The sequence below is a fragment of the Leopardus geoffroyi genome, chromosome E1 (genome assembly GCF_018350155.1).
Source record: "Leopardus geoffroyi isolate Oge1 chromosome E1, O.geoffroyi_Oge1_pat1.0, whole genome shotgun sequence".
Lineage (NCBI taxonomy): Eukaryota > Metazoa > Chordata > Mammalia > Carnivora > Felidae > Leopardus > Leopardus geoffroyi.
Window position 1 is genome coordinate 20,430,304 of NC_059330.1, and position 22,249 is coordinate 20,452,552.

The 22,249-nt window shown below is 40.1% G+C and overlaps 1 protein-coding gene across 3 annotated transcripts in view; it reads right to left on the reverse strand.

The window, feature by feature from the left end:
• The window catches only part of MYO1D (myosin ID), a 368,653-nt gene that overhangs the window by 74,199 nt on the left and 272,205 nt on the right, over nt 1-22,249 (reverse strand). For all 3 annotated transcript variants that reach the window (XM_045488082.1, XM_045488080.1, XM_045488083.1), the window contains exon 21: nt 13,551-13,705. In XM_045488082.1, coding sequence (XP_045344038.1) covers nt 13,551-13,705 — 155 coding nt within the window. The remainder of the gene's footprint in view (nt 1-13,550; nt 13,706-22,249) is intronic.

Sequence of the window (22,249 nt, forward strand, 5' to 3'; positions counted from 1 at the left end):
CCCAGGCCCACGTTTGTTAACTGCGTTATTGACATATCACTGATATACGATAAACTCCACATATTTCAAGTATGTAACCTGACTAGTTTTGAGGTGTGTGTATATCTGTGAAAGTATCACCACACTTAACATACCCATCACCTCCAAAAAAAGTTTTCCAGTGCTCCTTTGCAATCCTGCCTTCCTGCCCCTCCCCACTCACTCTCTTTTCCTAGACGACCACTAATCTGGTTCCTGTTACTATAATTTGTATTTCCTAGATTTTATATCAATGAAGTCATAGTATGTACACTTTTCAGGTGGACTTCTTTCACCAAGCATTTGTTTTGAAATGAATTTTGAAATTCACCCATGCGGTAGTGTGCTTGCACAGTTCATGTTTTTCATTTCTGAGTAGGGGTCGCCTAGATGGACCACACTTTACTTACCCATTCACCTGCTAATGGACGTTTGGATTGTTCCTTGGTATTTGGTTGCTACAAATAAAGCTGCTGTGAACATTTGTGTGTAAGTCTTTATGTGGACATTTGCTTTCATTTCTCTTGGTTAAATACCTCACAGTGGCATGACTTGAAATATATGGCAGGCATGTGTTTAAACTAAAAAAAAACAAAACACTGCCAAATTATTTCCCAAAGTGATACAATAAAGGTGACAATATAAATTATTCAATTAATACAAATTTCCCAAATGGACAGTACAGTTATCCAAAAATTGTTCAATAGCGCCAAATCCTATCTTAGGGAGAAAGCATTCAGTCTTTCATTATTAAATACAGTAGCTTTAGATTTTTCATAGATGCCCTTTATCAGATTAAGGAAGTTACTTCTATTGTTAGTTGGCTGGAGTTTTTATCAGAAATGAATGTTGAATCTTGTCAAGTGCTTTTTCTGCATCTACTGAAATATCTGACGGTTTTTCCTTTTAGTTTTATTTATATGGTAAATTACATACATTGATTTTTACATCTCCATTTCCAATGAATACTGCTGTAGTTGTCTTTCCTTATCATATTTGCTTCTGGTTTTGGTATCAGGGTAAGGCTGGCCTCAGAGGATGAATTGGGAAGTATCCCCTCAATTTTCTGGAAGAGTCTGTACCGAACTTGTATAATTTCTTTCATAGAATTCACACTGGTGAAGCCATCTGGACTTGGAGTTTTCTTTGTGGGAAAGTTTTAATTACTAATTTAACTTCTTTAAGAGGCACAGAACTATTCTGGTTATTTATTTCCTCTTGTGTGACCTTGGGAAGTTTGCTCCTTGCAAGGAATTTGTCCATAAGTCATCAGACTTACAGGCATAAAATATTAATAAAGATATTCCTGGTTATCTTTTTAATATCTACAGAATCAGCATGCATGTCTCATCTTGGTATTGGTAATTAGTGTCTTCGGTTCTTCCTCATTACCTGACTAGATGCTTATCAATTTTATTTTGGTCTCATTGATATTTGCTCTTGTTTTTCTGTTTTCTGTCTCATTGATTTCGGCTCTGATCTTTATTATTGTGTTTCTTCTGTTTGCTTTGGTCTAATTCGCTATTTTTTCTAGTTACTTGAAATGGAAGCTGAGGTTACTTATTGAGACCTTTCTTCTTTTCTATTCTAGGTATTTAGTGCTATAAATTTCCACCTGAGTGTTCGTTGAGCAGCATTACACAAATGTTGATATGCTGTGTTTTTATCTTAATGCAGTTCAAAATGCTTTCTATCCGTCCTTTTAATTACCTCTTTCACCCCTGGGTTACTTTGAAGTGTGTTATTTAGCTTCCAATTATTTAGGGATTTAGCAGAGATCTTTTTGTTATTATTTCATTATGGCTGGGATCTATGAATCCATTATATTAATTGTGACCTGTGTCATGGTCCAGACAGAATGCAGTCTATCTTGGCAGATATGTCTGGAAAGAATGTGGGTTCTGATGCTGTTAGGTAGAATGCTCTATAAATGCTAATTAGGACAATTTGGTTGATAGTGTTCTTCAGGTTTTCTATATGCTTTCTGTTGATTTGTTCTATCAGTTATTGAGAGAGGGGTATTGAACTTGGATTTGTCCATTTTTCCCTGCAGTTCTACCAGTTTTTGCTCCCTGTATTTTGAAACTCTTATTAGAGGCATAAACATTTAGGTTTGTTATATTCTCTTCAGGAATTGACCCAATATTACTTTGTTACTGCTATTATTTAAACTGATAATTGTCTTTTAAAAAATAATTAAATAACAAGGAAAGAATCTGATAATATTTACTCATGTAGCACTTATTTCTAATGACCTTTATTCATTTGTGGAGATCTATATTTCCATGTGCTATATATAATTTATTTATTTATTTTTTATTTTAGAGAGAAAGAGTGAGAGCAGGGGAGAGGGGCAGGGGAGAGAGAGAGAGAGAGAGAGAGAGAGAGAGAGAGAGAGAGAGAAAACAGAATCCATGCCAGTGTGGAGCCAGATACAGGGCTTGATCCCAGGACTCTGGGATCATGACCTGACCCGAAATCAAGAGTCAGATGTTCAACCAACTGAGTCACCCAGGTGGTCCAAACCTTTTAAGTTTTTTTTTTTTTTTGAGAGAGACAGAGAGAGAGAGAGAGAGAGAGAGAGAGAGAGAGAGAGAGAGAATATGAATGAATGAATGGGGGAGGGGCAGAGAGAGAAGGAGACAGAGAATCCCAAGCAGGCTCCCCACTAGCAGCACAGAGCCCTACGTGGGGCTCAAACTCACAAACTGTGAGATCATGACCAAGAGTCAGATGCTTAACCTGTTGAGCCACCCAGGTGCCCTCCATGTGCTCTATTTTTATTCTGCCTAATGGACAAAGTCTTCAATTTATCTTCATTTTGAAAGGTAATATTGCTCGGTATAGAATTGTAAGTTGACAGTTTTTTCCATTGGTATTTCCATTGGAAAGATGTTGTTCTGGGGTGTGTGGCTGGCTTAGTTGGTAGATCATGCAACTCTTAATCTCAGGGTCATGGGTTTGAGCCCCATATTGGGTGTAGAGATTACTAAAAAAATAAACTTAAAAACCAAGAAGATGCTGTTCCATTGTTTTCTCGCTTTCATTGTAACTAATGAGAAATCTGCGATATCTTTGTCTTTTTTCCTTTGTACATACTATGTCCTTTTCCTCTGGCAGCTTTTAATATTTAATTTTTTACTATTGGTTTTGGGCAATCTGTGATATGCCTTGGTGTAGTTTCTTCATGATTTCTTGCATGTAACTTTTAGGATCTGTGGGTTTATAAAGTTTTTATTAAATTTGGAAAATTTTCAGCCATTATTTCTTCAATTTTTTTTCACTCTTCCCCTCCTTTGGTGGGGACTTCATTTACACATGAAGTTGTTCCACAGTTCACTGGTGATCTATTTCTTTTCCAAAAAATTTCTCTTTCTTGCCTGTGTTTCATTTTGGATGGTTTCTACTGCTGGGTCTTCAAGTTTACTAGACTTTATTTCTGCAATGCCTAATATGCTGTTAAATCCATCCAGTGTATTTTCATGTCTAACACTGTAGTTTTCACTTCTGGAAGTTTGATTTGGGTCTTTTTGGATACCTTCTGTGTCTTCAACTGTTATAATGCAGTGATAATAACCATTTTAATAGCCTTGTTGGCTATTTCTAACATCTGTGGCAATTCTGAGTTGGTTTTGATTGATTTTTCTTCTCATATTGGGTTGTATTTTTCTGCTTTCCTGCAGGCCTGCTATTTTGATTGAATGCCAGATATTGTGAAATTTACCTACTTACATGCTGGATAATTTTGTATTCCTTTAAATATACTTGAGCTTTTTCTGGGCTGAAATTATTTGGAAATAATTTGATCTTTTTTTTTTTTAAAGTTTTTATTCATTTTTTTAAAGTAACCTCTATACCCAACATGGGGTGTGAATTCCCCACCCTGAGATCAAGAGTTGCAGTCTCTACTGAATGAGCCAGGCAGATGCCCCTAATTTGATCTTTTTGGGTCTTGCTTTTAAGATTTGTTAGAGGAGGGGCACCTGGGTGGCTCATTCAGTTAAGTGTCCAAATTTGGCCATCATGATCTCGTGGTTCATGAGTTCCAGCCCTGCATCGGGCTCTCTGCTGTCACTGAGGAAATTGCTTCGGATCCTCTGTTCCCCTCTCTGCCCCTCCCCTGATCACATTCTCCCTCCCTCCCTCTGTCTCTCTGTCTCTCTCTCAAAAAGTAAATAAATGAATGAATGAATGAATGAATGAATGAATGAATAAATAAATAAAACTTAAACACAACAAAAGGCTTTATCAGGGGAAGCCAGAGCAGTGTTAAATCTAGGGCTAATTATTCCCTAGTACTGAAACAAGACCCTTCTGCATGCTATATGCAATGCCCTGTTAATCATGAAGTTTTCCAGTCTTGCTACTGGGGACTGGCACTACTCCTCACTCTCTGTGAGTGCCAGGCATGATCACTGTTGACATTTTTGCATTATTATTTTTTTCTCAGGTAGTTTTCTAATACACATGCACTAATCAGTGTTCAGATGAATACTTAACAGGAATCCCTGCAGATTTCCCGAGTTCTCTGTGTAGCTGTATCCTCTGTTACCCTGTCTTGCAAACTTCAGCGGCCTTGGTCTCCCAATCCCCAGGTTCCACAATGGTTCCCCCTCCGTGTGCCACGGCCTGGATATTCTCTCAAGGCAGTAAGCTGGGGCAACTGCAGGGTTCATCTCATTTGCTTGTTGTCTTTCATAAATCATTATCCTTTACTGTCTGATATCCAGTGTCTTGGAAACTCCTGTTTTATTTACTTTGTCTGTTTAGAGCTATAATCAGAAAGGAGAGTAAATCTCATCCTTGTTATTCCATTTGGGCTAGAAGTGGAAGTCTGCCACTTTTTTTTTTTAAATAATTTTTTAACATTTATTTATTTTTGAGAGACAGAGCACAAGAAGGGGAGGGGCAAAGAGTGAGGGAGACACAGAATCCGAAGCAGGCTCCAGGCTCTAGGCTGTCAGCACAGAGCCCGATGTGGGGCTTGAACTCAAGAACTGAGAGATCATGACCTGAGCTGAAGTTGGAGGCTTAACTGACTGAACCACCCAGGCGCCCTGGGAAGTCTGCCACTTTTAACTTAGAGATCTCTGTGTAAGCCTAATACAAATTCCACTTCCCTTTGATGAAGTTTTCCCAGAACATTTTCCCCATGTCTTACTCCTGTCAGTATACTCTGACTTTAAAGTGCTTTAAGCCACTTTCTTTAAACTTGTACAAACTTATTACCAGTTATACACTTGTCTCCTTTGATAGATCACCAACTTCTTGATGGGAGGAGTTTGGTCTTTGTATCCCCATGTGTGAAGATGATATCTGATGTGTGACTGAGCCTCAAGAAATATTTTTTCCCTGTTTCTTGGTGCTGGCTAACCAGCACTGACTTTCATTTTATTTTTACCATCTTAGCCATTTGTAAATGTACAGTTCAGTACTGTGAAGTTTATTTACAGTGCTGTGAAACACTGCCAGAACTTTCTCATCATTATGCAAATAGAAATATATATTTTTTTAACTGAATGAACAAACGTGGTGCAGACCTTTAATTTTACAGATAAGCCATGGAACAAAAAAGTTTGATCTGCTCAAGAGCTTATAGCTAGCTGATGGCAGAGCTAGGCCAGGAGCCACACTGTCTGTTTCCTGTCAAACATGCATTTCTACTAGGTCTGTTAACTCACTGCATATGCTAAACACCAAGACCAAGAACTGTTCTGCATCAAAGAAGCCTCAGATGTGGAAAGCCAGAAGTTACTAATTCTGAATGGCATAATTTAGCTAGGCTGGGCTTGATTTTTTTCCCCCCATTTCTTTTGGTCAGCAAGGAATAGAATATCTCTTAACAACTTGTTCCCTGATTTTTTTTTTTTTTTTATGACAAGGAGTTCTCTGAGCCATCTAGTCCTATAAAGTTGCTTTCCTTTTCCATTTCGTACAAAAATTTCTTTTCTCTTTACAACCTCAGTCGGATTCTTTTCATTTTGTGTGATATCTCTAGGCCTGACACCTCTCCTCCTAAGACCAGGATATAACTCCTTGCTTCATTTGGTAATGATTCTATCTTACCAAGGATGGTGTGTGGATCAAGTCGATTTTTTTTTTCTCCACTATGAAAATTTTATGTGCATCTACTGGTTACTAGCTGCTTTGTTTCTGGAAGAAAAGATATCCTAAAATAATCTCGTAACTTTTAAATATATATATTTTTTCGTTTTCACATTTAAAATGACAATTATAGAAAATGTGCCATTCCATAATTTTTGAGACAAGTTACAAAGGAGTCTGAGCCTTTCTTATTACTACTGCTCCTCACAGATCTCATGACTAAGGAGACATTTGTTTGGTCCAGGAGCTCTTGCACATGGGTTCTTCTGGGTTCCTTTCCACACAGCACCTGTTCGTAGTTAGGGCCCACTTCTCAGCCTCTAAGCTGGGAGCCGGCTTATGCACGCAGCCTCTCGTTGTAGTTTTGAAGTCTTTTACTCATTCTGCAGTTGCTGATCTGAGCAGGAATCCCTACATTTTGCGCCCCTGTCAGCTTACTGACAAGGAGAGCCTGAAATTACTTGGAGTTCTTTTGTTGTTAAAAATAAGTTAACGAAAAGCTGCAACCCCCAGCATACAGTGTATCCATGGCTCTTCTGGTAGCTCTTTTAGTTGATTTAATACCCTGAATACCCATTCACTTCTGTGCCTAGACGTATGACATTGCTTAGAGCTGTAATCCTGTAACCAGTACAAGGCAAGAGGTGTTCATTCATAAAGGGAAGGAGACTGTAACGGAGTTCTTCCTTTCTTTCATATACAAGGAGGGCTAAGTTACCATCTTCTGGCAGGCAAGAGCATACATCAGTGGGGAAGGGCTTAGAGCGTCCTACAGCCAGGGGGCCCCAGCGGCCAGCCTCAGTGTCCAGGAGTCCCCAGCGGGAGCCCGCTGAGTGCCGGCCACTATTCCAAACACCAGGGCAACTGGTGTGAACAGCTCAAGTACAGTTCCTGCTAACGTGGGGGCTTATATTCTAGCTGGAACGCATTTGATAAAGAAAGAAGTAAAGGTATACTGCCAGAAGGAGATGAGAGCCGTGGGGAACAGTTAAGTAGGGCTGGGGGCAGGGAGCATGGGGTGGGGGGGTGGGGGCGAACTGTTATTCTCTACCAAGATGGGCAGGGAAGGCCTGATGGGATGACAAGGGAGTAGAGGTGAAGGATGTCCCTGTCAGAGGCCTATGGTTGAGTAATACTTCCAGTTTCTAGTACTATGGAAAGTGGGCATTTCTCTCTGTGTCTTCCTGTGTATCTCTACTGGGGACACTGAGGATGGTAAATTGTGGTCACTCACTTTTCTCTCACCATAAATCAGATGTTTCTGATAATTATAATTTTAACTGGCCCAAATACTCCATGAAGGAGGTGGACTATAATTTAATTAACAAATCCTTTACAGTTAGCTATCTACATTGTTTTCACCTATTGTATTTTCATTTGTTTTACACTTTTAGTTGTTACATACACTGCTGTGATTAGAAACCAGGCATCTCAGGAAAGCAGTTTGGGAATGCAGAGGAAGGGCCATGAGAACACGCATTTGGGGTCCAGGACAGAGGAGAGGGAGACACACATGGGAGCGGCGGGCAGGCGGTGAGCAGTGACTGTTGGATGAGAAGGGCCAGGAGCAGAGGCCTTTGACTTCCTCTACCTCAGGTCAAGAGGCCTCATTTCCCCTGGCCCCCTGCCTGTGCTTCCCGGGACAAACCAATGGCCTGCTTATTGGTCTGAGTCTATTCTTGAGTTAAAAGAACAGAAGCAATGATGTTCTTTAAAAAAAATTTTTAATGTTTATTTATTTTTGAGAGAGAGGGTGGGGGGGAAAGGGTCAGAGAGAGAGAGAGAGAAAGAGAGACAGACAGACAGAATGTGAAGCAGGCTCTAGGCTCCGAGCTGTCAGCACAGAGGCTGACGCGGGGCTTGAACCCATGAACCGTTGAGTTCAGGACCTGAGCCGAAGTCGTATGCTTAACCGACTGAGCGACCCAGATGCCCCTGCAATGGCGTTTTTTAAGCAGATATTACAGATACTGCTAAACAAACAAACAAACAAACAAAAAAACCCAAAAAACAAGAAGGAGATGGCACTGACTTCAGGCTTTCATCCACAAAAACAAAACAGGAAAAATAAGTTTCTATGCTTATGAGTTGGGGTTATAATTGAGGTTTCCAGCATCCAGACAGGCAAATGCCTGGACAGCTGCTTAGGGCAGATGGGTCCTTTGACAGCTTAATATCGCTGAGTTTCTGGTGACTCTGCAGTCAGGGCAGCCAATGTGAGACCATCTGTTTACTAGTGGGCAGAAAAGCTCACGACCAGCAGGTAGCCACTGCTGAGGATGAGACACAAACCCAAAACCGAGTCAGCCATTTTCATAACCTCTGCAAAGCAAACTGGCCTGGCGGGCCGCTGGCACCACCACCAGAGACAAGGGCTACGTGCCTACAAAACACGACCACACGGAACGAGGATATGCCCAGAGGTTTTAGGTTTGTAACATTTTTTTATTTTTATCTTTTTTTACTTAAAAAAATTTGGGACGCCTGGGTGGCCCAGTTGGTTGAGCGTCCAACTTCGGCTCAGGTCATGATCTCAGAGTTCATGGCTTTGAGCCCCGTGTCGGGCTCTGTGCTGACAGCTCAGAGCCCAGAGTCTGCTTTGGATTCTGTGTCTCTCTCTCTGTCTGCCCTTCCCCTGCTCACGCTCTGTCTCTCTCTCTCTCTCTCTCTCTCTCTCAAAAATAAACATTAGAAAAAAAAATTTTTTTTTGAGTATAGTTGACATGATGTTACAGTTGGTTTCAGTTGTGTCCCAAGAGGTGTTATTTGGGTTTATTTCAAAGTATTCAAATGCCATAAGATAGATCATTCACTCAGAAAGCTTTTTTGTTCTTTTGTACTTTTTTAAATGGGAAAAGAGAATATCCAGGAATTCAGGCCTATATAATAGGCCTAAAAACTAGCTGTCATTTGTTTATTATTAAAAATGAAACATTTTTTTAGATAAGTAACACATATATTTAATTGCAAAAGGTTTACAAGGAAAAATAAGTAAATCTCCCACCTACCTTTCTCCTAGTACCCTATCTCCCCTCTTTCCCTCCAGAGTTAACATTGTTACCCATTTCCTGCATATCTTTCCAGAAATTGTCTATAATATATATAATCATGTATGTATGGATACATATATACACACACATATAAATGTATACAGATATGTCCTTATAACTTTCTTATTGGCTATATTTAAAATGAACAAAGCCGGGGCGCCTGGGTGGCGCAGTCGGTTAAGCGTCCGACTTCAGCCAGGTCACGATCTCGCGGTCCGTGAGTTCGAGCCCCGCATCAGGCTCTGGGCTGATGGCTCAGAGCCTGGAGCCTGTTTCCGATTCTGTGTCTCCCTCTCTCTCTGCCCCTCCCCCGTTCATGCTCTGTCTCTCTCTGTCCCAAAAATAAATAAATGTTGAAAAAAAAAATTAAAAAAAAAAAAATAAAATGAACAAAGCCATATTAAAGCCCCTGAGAAGAACAACAGTAAAGAAGCCTGTTTAACTTTATTAGCATATCTACCGGTATCTGACTTTGGGTCCCCTCCCCTCCCCTTTGGCATAATTTCTGATCTGTGGAACAGGGCCAGGACTTGAATGGTATGGCTGTATCAGGTGTTTCTGGATGGCATCTACCCTGGTTGGTCTGTGCTTGAGCTGTCCTTTTTTTTTTTTTTTTTTTTTAAATGTAAAGTTTATTCTTATATTTTTTTCTTTTTTTTTTTTTTCAACATTTATTTATTTTTGGGACAGAGAGAGACAGAGCATGAATGGGGGAGGGGCAGAGAGAGAGGGAGACACAGAATCGGAAACAGGCTCCAGGCTCTGAGCCATCAGCCCAGAGCCTGACGTGGGGCTCGAACTCACGGACTGCGAGATCGTGACCTGGCTGAAGTCGGACGCTTAACCGACTGCGCCACCCAGGCGCCCCTATTTTTCTTTTTTATTCATCTGCCTTTTCTTATTTTCTTTGCTCCTTAGTTTCATATCGCCTATGCACAGTTTTCTTGCTCTTTTCTTTCTGGTTTATTATTTGCTTTGAGCGGGGCAGCTATTTGCTGAAATGCAGTTTTTTTTTTTTAAGTTTACTTATTTATTTTGAGGGAGAGACAGAGAGAGAGAGAGAGAGAGAGAGAGAATGAATCAAGAGGTGGGGGTGGGATGGGTGAGAGAGAGAATCCCAAGCAGGCTCCGCACTGCCAATGCACAGCCCCATGTAAGGCTGGATCTCATGAACCGCGAGATCATGACTTGAGCCGATGCCAAGAATCAGACACCTGACCGACTGAGCCACCAGGCACCCCTGAAATGCAGTTCTTGAAGAGGTGAGGGCACCATGTACAGCTGTCCTATAGCTTCCTTTCAGGATGTGAACTCACATCACCCTCTCTCCAATCTGCAGTATCGTCTGCACGAGGCCACTTCTTCCCTCAGCTGGGTGTGTCCTTTCTCTTGACCTCCTCCAGACACTGAGGTCAGCATGACTTAGAAGTTCCTTTAGGCCACAGACACTCTTGGACTAATTTGGGAGCATTTTATTTAGGGTTAAAAAAAATCTCCACATGAAAGTGAGATTAGACTATAATTTTCTTTTTTTGTGCTATCCTTCCTTGTTTTGGGTATAGTGTTGTGCTGGCCTAATAAAATGAGATGCTCATTTAAAAAAATTTTTTTTTAATGTTTATTTTTGAGAGAGAGAGAGAGACAGAGTACAAGTGGGGAAGGGTCAGAGAGAGAAGGAGACATAGAATCTGAAGCAGGCCCCAGACCCTGAGCTGTCAGCACAGAGCCTTAGGCAGGGCTAAACTCACAGAGTGAGAGATCATGACCTGAGTCAAAGTCAGATGCTTAACCAAATAAGCCACCCAGGCACCCCAAATGAGATGCTCTTTTATCAAATTTTTTAGTTCTCTCTCTTCTCTCTGATACTTGGTTGGAATTTTGCTCATGGATTTTAAGTCCTAATCCTCTCTCTTTATAATTTTTTTTTAAAGTTTGTTCATTTATTTTGAGGGGGGGAGGGGCAGAGAGAGAAAATCCCAAGTAGGCTCCATACTGTCAGTGCACAGCCCAACGTGGGGTTCAGTCTCACTAACTGTAAGATCATGACCTGAGCCAAAATCAAGAGTCAGACACTTAACTGAATGAGCCACGCAGGCGCCCTTCTCTTTACGATTTTTTGAAGATAATAACTCCTGTTCAAATCTAATCTATCAATGCTATATTCAGCTATTCTGAGCCTTTCTTTCTGAGTTCTAACCAGAGAACCTTTCAGAATGTACTTTAGGGAAATTACCTGGAAGATAAAATATTTGTCTGAACTTAAATCTCTCTCAACTTTGGATTTCTGCAATTAACCCAGGGACAAATAAGATCATGTGCCACATCACTGTACTTGTAAAACACAATACAATTTTCTTTAATGTTCATTGATTTATTTTGAGAGAGCGAGCGAGGATGGGCAGAGAGAGGGAGAGAGAGAATCCCAAGCAGGCTCTGTGCTGATAGCACAGAGCCCATCATAAGGTTCAATGCCATGAACTGTGAGATCACGACCTGGGCCGAAATCAAGGGCTAGATCCTTAACCGACTAAGCCACCCAGGCACCCCAACACAGTGCCATTTTTAAAGTCACACCAATGATATGATACTTGGTAATAAGGGAAAACAGCTAATAAAGAAATCAAATTAACCATTCCTTATGAAGTCAATATCAAGTTGCTGACTAACTCTAAGTCGAAATTCCAAGCCTGAATTTCCTGGGGGCAGGGAGGAGGGGTTTTATCTCTTGTCCATGCTTGACCTTTTATTCATAGAGTAAGAACATCAAGAATAAACTATAAAAAAATCTAGCATTTTGACAGCCTTCTCTTCCTTCCATTTATAATTTTTAAAGATGTTTAAAATTCTTCCATATATTAAAGATCGGAGGGAATACAAGTAGAAATGTTATCTCAGAATGCATATGCTAGGGAGAGACAGCAACTGACAGTGCTAGGACCAGTTTCCCATTTCCCCCTACTTACAGAAGCATTCAATAAGAGTTGGAATTTGCTAAACAAGGACCCAGACTGAGAAGAAATATTTTCCAGGCAAAAACTATGCATTAGTACAGGCATGCGGATTAAAATCCCTTTAATTGTCCTTACTTTGTTCTAACTATCAGAAGGAAAAGAAGCCTCCTAAACTGAGCCATGACTTTACTGTAGAGATGCCTTCTCCATGTCTTTCCCTTCTATTCTAAACTCCTTAGTATCCTCTTAGCACTCTTTGGCAGATGGAAGGGAATTTTTCAAACTTATCTGTTTATCATTGTTTTTTGGTAATTCCTTAGATTCTTATTTTTTTCCCACCGGATGACCATTACGCATTATTTTATCCACACCACTGAAAAGCATTTAACTACATATCTAAGGACCTATTTTGATCTAGGATACAAAGTTTAATAATATAAAATAAATGGTCTGCTTATACTGCACACACCGATCAGCAAAATGAACACAGTCGAATTAGACAGGTGGACATCTGATTCTAGATATGTCTTTGTTTAGGGAAAGAAAAGCCATATCTAAGTTAGAAAAAACAACAACACAATACTGATAAGGAAAGTCGAAGACCGCTTCTGGCAACTTAGGAAGTGTCATCGAGGAAGAAAAGGAACTGGACCCTGAGTTTTGAGAAGCGGTCTTCCCCTGGCATCAGGGTGGGGGGGAGGCGGGGACAGACAGTTTGCCACACTGGAAAGAACATCTGACTTTGGAGTCAGAAACGCTCTACCCCAAATGCTCGATGATGTCCTATGGGAAGGAAGACCCCATCTCTAAAACAACTCCAATGAGTAACCAGACAGATCATTCCCTGGTCCACATCGTTCTCCGGGTCGATGCTCTGTGCATATTTCTCACATCACTGTTCACAACACACACCCACACACAAATACCCCAGACATCTAGGTTCACTGTGAATATGTCATATGCCACCCAAACTCTGCGTTTTTGTATAGGTTGTTGCCTCTCTTAGAAATTCCTTCAGTCTTCATGTACCTATATGTCATCCTAAACCAGTCTTCTAATTTACATTCACAGTAGACACAATTGCTGATTACATTTGGGATAAATGAGAAGCTGTGACAATAAGTATATAAAGTAATTTTTCTGTCTTTTGGATTTCTGTCATTGGACTGGTGATGAAGAAATCACAATTGGGGAAATTCTATCATTTTTTGTTCAGCTGGAGGCTGGAAAAGCAGAGGATCATTCCTAATCTTGAAACTAAGCCTAGATGCTAATTTTGCCTTCTGTGGAATGGATGATTTATGTCGTTCTTCTAAAGGAAAATAACTCAATACATTGAAATTGGCACAAAGCAAGTTCAGTAAGAATTATGATGAAAGATTTCATATGTTCAAAACCTGCCTCAGTTACAAAAATCAAGCTTTACCTCTTGAAATGATTCACCAGGACTCCAACAAGTTCTCCAATTCGACTCTCATGGGTTGGCTGTTTGCTGAAAAGGCAGACAATGAGGTCTTTGTTGTCTTTTGTATGGAACACTACAAGTTGGTCCTTTCCATTGGAGACACTCAGACCAGTCAACTGCAAAGACATAAAACATGGAAAACTATTAGGATGGTTTCTCAAAAGAATAAATTTAAAAATACATTTCGTAATTATATGCATAATATACATATTATATTATATATGTATAATTTTAAAAATAAACATATATAATATATATTTATATATATATATGTATATATATATATACATTTCAGTTTATTTATTTTGAGATAGAGAGTGTGTGTGCATGAACTGGGCAGGGGAAGAGAGAGAGAGAGAAGGAGAGAGAGAATCCCAAGCAGACTCTGCACTATCAGTGAAGAGCCTGATGTGGAGCTTGATCTCCCGAATCATGAGACATGACCTGAGCGAAGTCAAGAGTCAGATGCTCAACTGACTGAGCTACCCAGGCACCCCTAATAATGTATTTTTGATCAGTGACCCTGGTAGCTTCAGTCTTTTCCAAGTTTCATGGAACAAGCAAGATGGAAGGAAATAATAAAGATAAGACTAAAAATCAGTGAAACTGAAAACAGAAAAATAATAGAGAAAAATCAATGAAATAATGAGCTGGTTGTTTCAAAAGATCAATAAAATTGCTAAGCCTCTAGTCTGAGGATAAAAGAGAGATAACCTAATTACCAATATAGAATGGAGGAGGGGATAGCACTATAGACCATACAGACATTAGAAGGATAACAAAGAAAAATATTTTCAACAACTCTGTGTACATAAGTTTAATAACATGGATGAAACCAAGTAATTCCTTAGAAGCCACAAACTACCAAAACTCACCCAAAAGGCAATAGATAAGATGAGTACTGCTTTATCTATTAAAAAATGAAATTTGTGGTTAAAAACCTTTCAAAAAAGAAAACTCTAGGCTCAGGTGACTTCACTGGTGAATCCTACCAAATGTTTAAAGAAGAAATAACACTGGGAACACTTTGTAGCTCATCTTATAAGGGCAGCATTATCCTGATACCAAAAAAGGATAAAGGCAGTACAAGAAAACTGTAAACCAATATCCAAAACCCTTCATCAATATGGATGTAAGAATGACCAACAAAATATTAACAAAGAAATCCAACAACATATAGGAACAATAATATACTTTGACCAAGTAGAGTTTATCTAAGAAATGCAAAGCTAGTTCAGAATTCATTAATTAATCAATGTAATCCATTGCTGCAACAGAATAAATAAGCCACGTGATATTATTTGATGCAAAGAAAGTGATGAGGGATAGAAGCAGAAAAATATTCACCTTTAGCCCAGAAGGCTGACCTAAAGCCTGCATAGTTTCAATAAGGATTAAATATGTGCTGGTTGCTGCTTTCTTAAAGGGTCTCATGACTGCCTTTAAATCTCACTGACAGTTCACATCAAACTGAATGACAAGCACTAGAGAAATCTTGAGAAAGCAGTTTCACAGGCAGAAATATGAGCATTTATCTTTATTTTTTATTTTATTTTTTTTAAGTTTATTTATTTATTTTGAGAGAGAGAGAGAGAGAGGGAGAGAGAGAGAGAGAGGTAAAGTGGGTGCCTGCACGCAAGTGGTGAAGAGGCAGATGAAGAGAGATGGAGAGAGAGAATCCCAAGCAGGGGCTCAACTTGGGGCGTCAACTCACAAACTGTGAGGTCACGACCTGAGCTGAAATCAAGAGTCAGATGCTTAACCCAATGAGCCATCCAGGCGTCCCTAGTTTTAAATATTTTTAAAGATTTTATTTTTAAGTAATCTTTACACCCCACGTGGGGCTTGTGTTTACGACCTTGAGATCAGAGTCACATATTCCACAGACTGGGCCAGAGGGGCTCCCCTTGATCTACTAGTCCCTGCACGTCCCTTCCCCCTTGAGCACAAAGCATATAACCACCAGCTGCATAGAGCAGGAGTGCAGTTCTTTCTGCCCACAGAGCAGAGAGCTTTCCCCGTGCTACTTACATAAACTTACTAATTTGCACTGTAAAATGTCTGAAGAATTCTTTCTTGGCCATTGTGCTCCACGACCCACCAACATTTTTGGTGGCCCTGCAAGGGGATTATAGGGGGAATCTAAGAGCCTCAGTGCGACCTGCTAAAACCCTTTTATTCCCCCAGCCTCTACTTCTTATTCTTTTCCAGAGATGTCCTGAATAGTACAACCCTTCGGAATGTGTCTTGTCTGAATGCTCAGGAGAGAACCTCTTGCCCGTGGCCCTACTAAGGGGAAGACAAACTTCTGCTGCCCGGCTGGACACGAGTACCTTGGCTGTAATGGCGTTGGGCTCAGAAATCAGTCTCTGTTTTATCTGCTCTTTTAATACTTGTATACTCGAGTATTTTAATACTCTTTTAATACTCATCACAGGACAGACATACATGTCCCTAGGATGGCCGCTGATCTCAAGACTCCCATGGAAGGTTTCCTCCTAAATAATCCAGTGTGATCCCTCAAATGGGCATAAAATCCAAGATACATCTGACCACATGTGATTCCTGAAAGTGACTGGTGGGAGCTATTATCCAGTTGAGGCACTCACCCAGCAGGGGACTGGATCACAGATAAAGCTCACAAGAAAGCTTCCTGGATTAGATAGGGGTTCCGTACTTTCGTTTCTTCACGTCTTTCATTTGTCTTGCCCATGGGCTGTTTGGCGTTCTCAGTCCTACTCTCAGACTGAAAGTACTTCTAGCTTAGATATATGTCACTTAATATGATACCAAATAGCTGCTCCTTGTTAACAAGGGCCAGGGCCTCTACCTCATCCATTAATAGTAGATCCAGAGTCTTACAAAGGGTATTGTTACCGGTTGCAAAATATATTGATACCCCCAAAATGGAAAGAGGCAGCTCCAATCTCTGTGGCATTTCAGTCCAATCACTGACACCCCTTCTCAGGTAGTACCATGGTGTCAGAGTGGTTGACACTGAGGGATGCCTCCCACCACTCTGAATCCCAGGGACCTTCAGCAATATTCCTGGTGGGATGCCACTTAGAAGCTGAGGAGGATTTTGGTAATGGACTCCTAGTTAGCTAATGGACTCTCCTCCATTTGTAGGAATTAACTATAGGATCAGCTTCCTTGATCCCAAAGGATTTTCCTTTGGGCTGTTATTACCTAACACAATGGAGTCAATCTGGACAATAGGATTTAAAGAAGAAGTGCCTCATCTTTTTCTGTAATAATGCTTGGCCTCAATGTTCTCTGAAGGATGATAAAAAAAAAATGACCCATTGATGGGTCTTTAAGGTTCAGTACTATTTATCAATTGGACCTTTTGGTAGGCATCAGGGAAAATGGACCAAAATCCCATATGGTCAGGCCTTTATGGCCCTCTACCAAAACCCTCATCTGTCCATACTCCTTTAGGGGGCCCGAGGACACCCCTCTCCTCACCCTTTTCTTCTCAATCCACCATCAGCTGGCTGCCCAGGCCCGTCCTACTTAACCCACCACCTTCCCTGTGTTTTGTCATGTTTTCTATGTGCACCACTCCCTTCCCCCATCTCTCTGCCAAGATCCTGTATATGCCTCCTTCTTTTTTCCTGAGTTATTCTCTCCTCTTTGTTTGCTTCTTTGTGTGTCAGAGCTGGAATATATCTTGAGAGTACTGAATGAATATTGCCTGACTCTGGTTGTGTGGGGTTTTCTCCCTCATTCATTTCCTAGGTTAATGGCTATGATAATTGGAGCCAGTTGTCCTGTAAGTCTACCTCAGGATGGGGACCTTAAAGAATACTCCCAACAAGCTTTCAAAATTCCTTTTGCTTCAGGGAGGTTCCCTGTCTTCTCCACCAGACATGGACTGCCTATTTTCACTTTTTGTGGATGGAAACAAAAGGTGTGCCTGTTCATCTGTCTGTGCTGATGAGCTTTAGGACTGAGAGAGTCCTTTTTCTCTGCCCTCTTGCTGGCAGCACCTCACCTCTTCTGCCTGCTCCTCTTTCCCCACCATGTTGGGTGCCACTCGCATAATGGCTCCTATACCATCCTTCATGCCCTCAGTGCCATTGGCTCCTGTTCCTCCTCTCCTTGCTATCAAGGAGTGGAGAGCACCTCTCTCTGGACTTCGACCGCTCACTTCAGATTTCCCCACCGGTGCCCCAGGTAAAAATTGACAGTGGGGAACAAACTGATTGACATTTAGTGTGCCCAGGTGCAATATATTTGGCATTTAAGCTAATTTGAGTTTGTTAGTTTAATTAAAGGTAAACATGTCTTTAGAGTTATCAGCACTAAATATAAAACTTTTATTCTACCAAGGTTTACAAAAGGTCAAATAAACTCGTGTTATCGCGTTGCAATTTGTCAGCAGAAAGATGACTTAAAATAATGGTTAATTTTGTCTCAAAGTTTTCACGAGTAATTGTTAAGAACAAGTAGGCTGAATAAATAAAAGATTAATGGGTAAAACTTTTATTTATTTATTTATTTATTTATTTATTTATTTATTTATTTATTTTTAAACTTTAAAAATGTTTGTGTATTTTTGAGACAGAGGGACAGAGTGGGGTGGGGGACAGACAAAGAGGGAGACACAGAATCCAAAGCAGGCTCCAAGCTCTGAGCCGTTAGCACAGAGCCTGATGTGGGAACTGAACTCACAAACCACGAGATCATGACTTGAGCCGAAGTTGGACCCTTAACCCACTGAGCCATCCAGGCACCCCATAGGTAAAACTTTTAAATAGCTTTCAAAATTTTTGGTAACATGAAACTGTGAATTTTTTTTTTAATATTTATTTATTTTGAGAGAGAGCTCACATACTCATGCAAGCAGGGTGAAAGGCAGAGAGAGAGAGAGAGAGAGAGAGAGAGAGAGAGGGAGAGAGAGAATCCCAAGCAGGCTCTGCACTGTCAGCTCAGAGCCTGACACAGGACTTGATCCCATGACTGTGAGATCATGACCTGAGCTGAAATCAAGAGTTGGAAGTTTAACCAACTGAGCCACCCAGGCGCTCCTGACACTTGGAAGTTTTGTTAAGTTAAACAATAAATTGGATTGAATTTATTGGATATCTAAGTCTTTTCCAAATAAATGCTAAAGCATGTTTACTAAATGTAGGTTTGGGCTTTTGGCTTCTTACCACAAAGAAACTGAGGATGTTGGGTCTATGGTAAACTTGCTTTATGCTTGGTTGAAAGGTTGTACCATGGAAAAACATATTTTTAGAAATTATGAAATATGTTCATGAAGTTCAGATCTAAAGAATTTTGGTGTAACAGACCATTCACAAGTGATTATTACTTAATTTTCTTTGGAGATTAAGGTTTCTAAGAGTTAAAATTCTGCTAAATATAATTAAGACTGAAGGACGGGTGCCTGGGTGGCTCAGTCAGGTAAGCATCCGACTTCGGCTCAGGTCATGATCTCACAGCTTGTGAGTTCAAGCCTCATGTTGGGCTCTGTGCTGACAGCTCAGAGCCTGGAGCCTGCTTTGGATTCTGTGTCTCCCCCTGTCTCTGCCTCTCCCCTGCTCATGCTCTGTCTCTTAAAATAAATAAATGTTAAAAAATTTTTAAAAAAGACTGATAGACATAAGGAAAGCAACTCTGTACATAGGAGTGGAGGATTATGAGAAAGAATACCTTTTGTTGAGGGAAAAAGAAATTCTGTCCTAAAATGAGATTGGTTGTTTGGGGAGAAAATGTTTACAACAAAATCTGAATGAAAAAGAAAGTTGTAGAAGGTTTGTGAAGGGAATTTTTTGGAAAAGAATTTTATGTATGGTCAAGATTGAGGTTGAAATGAATGGATTTTAAAAGTACATTGGCATAATATTGAAATTCTGCTTTTCTCTGTGTTAAAAAGACAAAGTTTTCTTGGATTGCTGTCTGCTTTTGATAAGAAAATGTAAATGAAGTTTTTTTTCTTTTTCTTTATCTGCCCAGAAAACCAAAGCTTCTGTGTTTTGTCGTTATCAGGTCTTTGATTACTTAAGAAAGTTAAAACTTCTCAAGTTTTGCTAACAACTCTAGCTTCCTGTAGAATCTCTTACTGCCAGCTCGGTTAAATGTAAATATTAAATTTAGAATGATCTGTAATCCTATTTAGGCATATACTTAAAAATATATAAAAAATATAATTTCATATATTGTAGAAAATATATGAAATTCCTGAAGTTTTAATATGTTCTAGTATAAGGTCAAAATTAAATAATTGTAATTATTAAAATGCTATGTGTCACAGGAATAACTAAATTTCCTTGTCAGCTACATTATAATGAACTCTCTTATCAGATCTTTAACCATTCTATTTTTGAGTCTCTTGTGGTTTACAGTTATTGTTCCGATGCTCTTGCAGAATGAGTTTGTCTTCAAGGAGATTCAGGAAACTGACTTTTGACAAATACAGGTTTTTGATATCTTTAAAATCATAAAACTAAAATGGTTAAGCATATCCAGAACTAATGGAAGAAGCTGCATCTGAACAACTAGAATTAGGAGAACGGGACTAAACAGACTGAGGAAGATGATTATGGTTTTTGTGACTCTTATTTGACACACTGCTGGTTTCCTAATGTTTGCTCTTCTAGATTTAAAGAAACCTTCTCTTTTTTTTTAAAAAAAAAATTTTTTTTTTTCAACGTTTATTTATTTTTGGGACAGAGAGAGACAGAGCATGAATGGGGGAGGGGCAGAGAGAGAGGGAGACACAGAATTGGAAACAGGCTCCAGGCTCTGAGCCATCAGCCCAGAGCCCAACGCGGGGCTCGAACTCACGGACCGCGAGATCGTGACCTGGCTGAAGTCGGACGCCCAACCGACTGCGCCACCCAGGTGCCCCTAAAGAAACCTTCTCTTAAGAAATCCATGACTTGTAGAAATGTGATAAAGTTTTCTTTCGTGAACAAATTGAAACACTTAAATCTTTTCTTTTTTGGAATCCTCCAGAATTCAGAAACTCCCAGTGGGTATTCTTTCTTTCTTGGCAATTAGTTATTTGCATAAGTTCAATAAGAATTTGTTCTCTTTGTAGTCTCCTCAAAAAGTTAAAAATAGAACTAACCTCCCATCCAGCAATCACACCAATAGGTATTTACCCAAAGTATACTAAATACTAATTCAATGGGATACATACACCCTGATGTTTACAGCAGCATTATCTACAATAGCCAAATTACGGAAAGAGCCCAATTGTCCAACTACTGATGAATGGATAAAGAGGATGTAGTATATATGTACAATGGAATATTACTCAGCCATAAAAAGAATGAAATCTTGCCATTTGCAATGACATGGATGGAGCTAGACAGCATAATGCTAAATGAAATAAGCCAGTCAGAGAAAGACAAATACCACATGATTTCACTCATATGTGGAGTCTAAGAAACAAAACAAATGAGCAAAGGAAAAAAAAAAAAAAAAAGGGAGAGAGGCAAACCAAGAAACAGACTCTTAACTACAGAGAACAAACTGATGGTTACCAGAGGGGAGGTGGGTGGAGAGATGGGTGAAATGGGTGAAGGGGATCAAGGAGCGTACTTGTGATGGAACACCAGGTGACATATGGAACTGCTGAATCACTGTATTGTACACCTGAAACTAATATTACACTATATGTTAACCAACTGGAATTTAAAGAAAACTTAAAAAGAATCTATTCTCCTTGTAAAGGACACCATTGGAAACACTGGTTATATTACTAAGGCTTTGACTGGAATGTCCTATGTAAGAGAGACATGCATAGACTCAGATATGACCAGACAGCTCTAAGGAATTAAGGTTGACTTTATGGAGTCAATAAAGCCCCTTGAAAATGTTGGCCTGAGGGGTGCCTGGGTGGCTCAGTCTGTTAAGTGTCTGACTTTGGCTCAGGTCATGATCTCACGGTTCGTGATTTCAAGCCCCGTGTCGGGCTCTGTACTGACAGCCTGGAGCCTGCTTCTCATTCTGTGTCTCCCTCTCTCTCTGCCCATCCCCCCACTTGCACTTTGTTTCTCTGTCTCTCTCTCAAAAATAAATGAACATTAAAAAAAAAAAAAAAGAAAATGTTGGCCTGATACCTTGCTTACAGAGTTCCCAGCAGCCTTACCAGGTGAGTAAAGAATGTCACTTCCTGGCAGGTGCAGGAAACCTCAGGATATTTTAGGGACCTCAAGAAGAGGAATGCACCCAAATCTATAGGTATTGTAGGCAAGTCTGATGACAACAATTTGGCTCAGCTCTACCCTTGAGCAGCTATTAAAAGTTCAATCTAGAGGGGCACCTGGGTGGTTCCGTTGGTTAAGCTTCTGACTCTAGATTTTGGCTTAGGTCATGATCTCACAGTTGTGAGACGGAGCCTCAAATTGTTGGGACTCCTCATGTGGAGCCTGGTTATGATTCTCTCTCTCTCTCTCTCTCTCTCTCTCTCTCTCTCTTTCTCTCTCTCTCTCTCCCCCTCCGCCCCTCACCCACTCACATGGTTGCGTATGTGCTCTCCCTCTCAAAAAAGTTCAATCTACAGATTCCTTATGAAAAGTTTCCACAAAACAGATTTTAAAGGATCTATATGATCAATCACTATTCTTGCTGAGCTTATGTAAATAATTAGGCCAAGTTTGTTACAACTGGACTTGTTTTACAAATGAATCAGTCTTGATTTG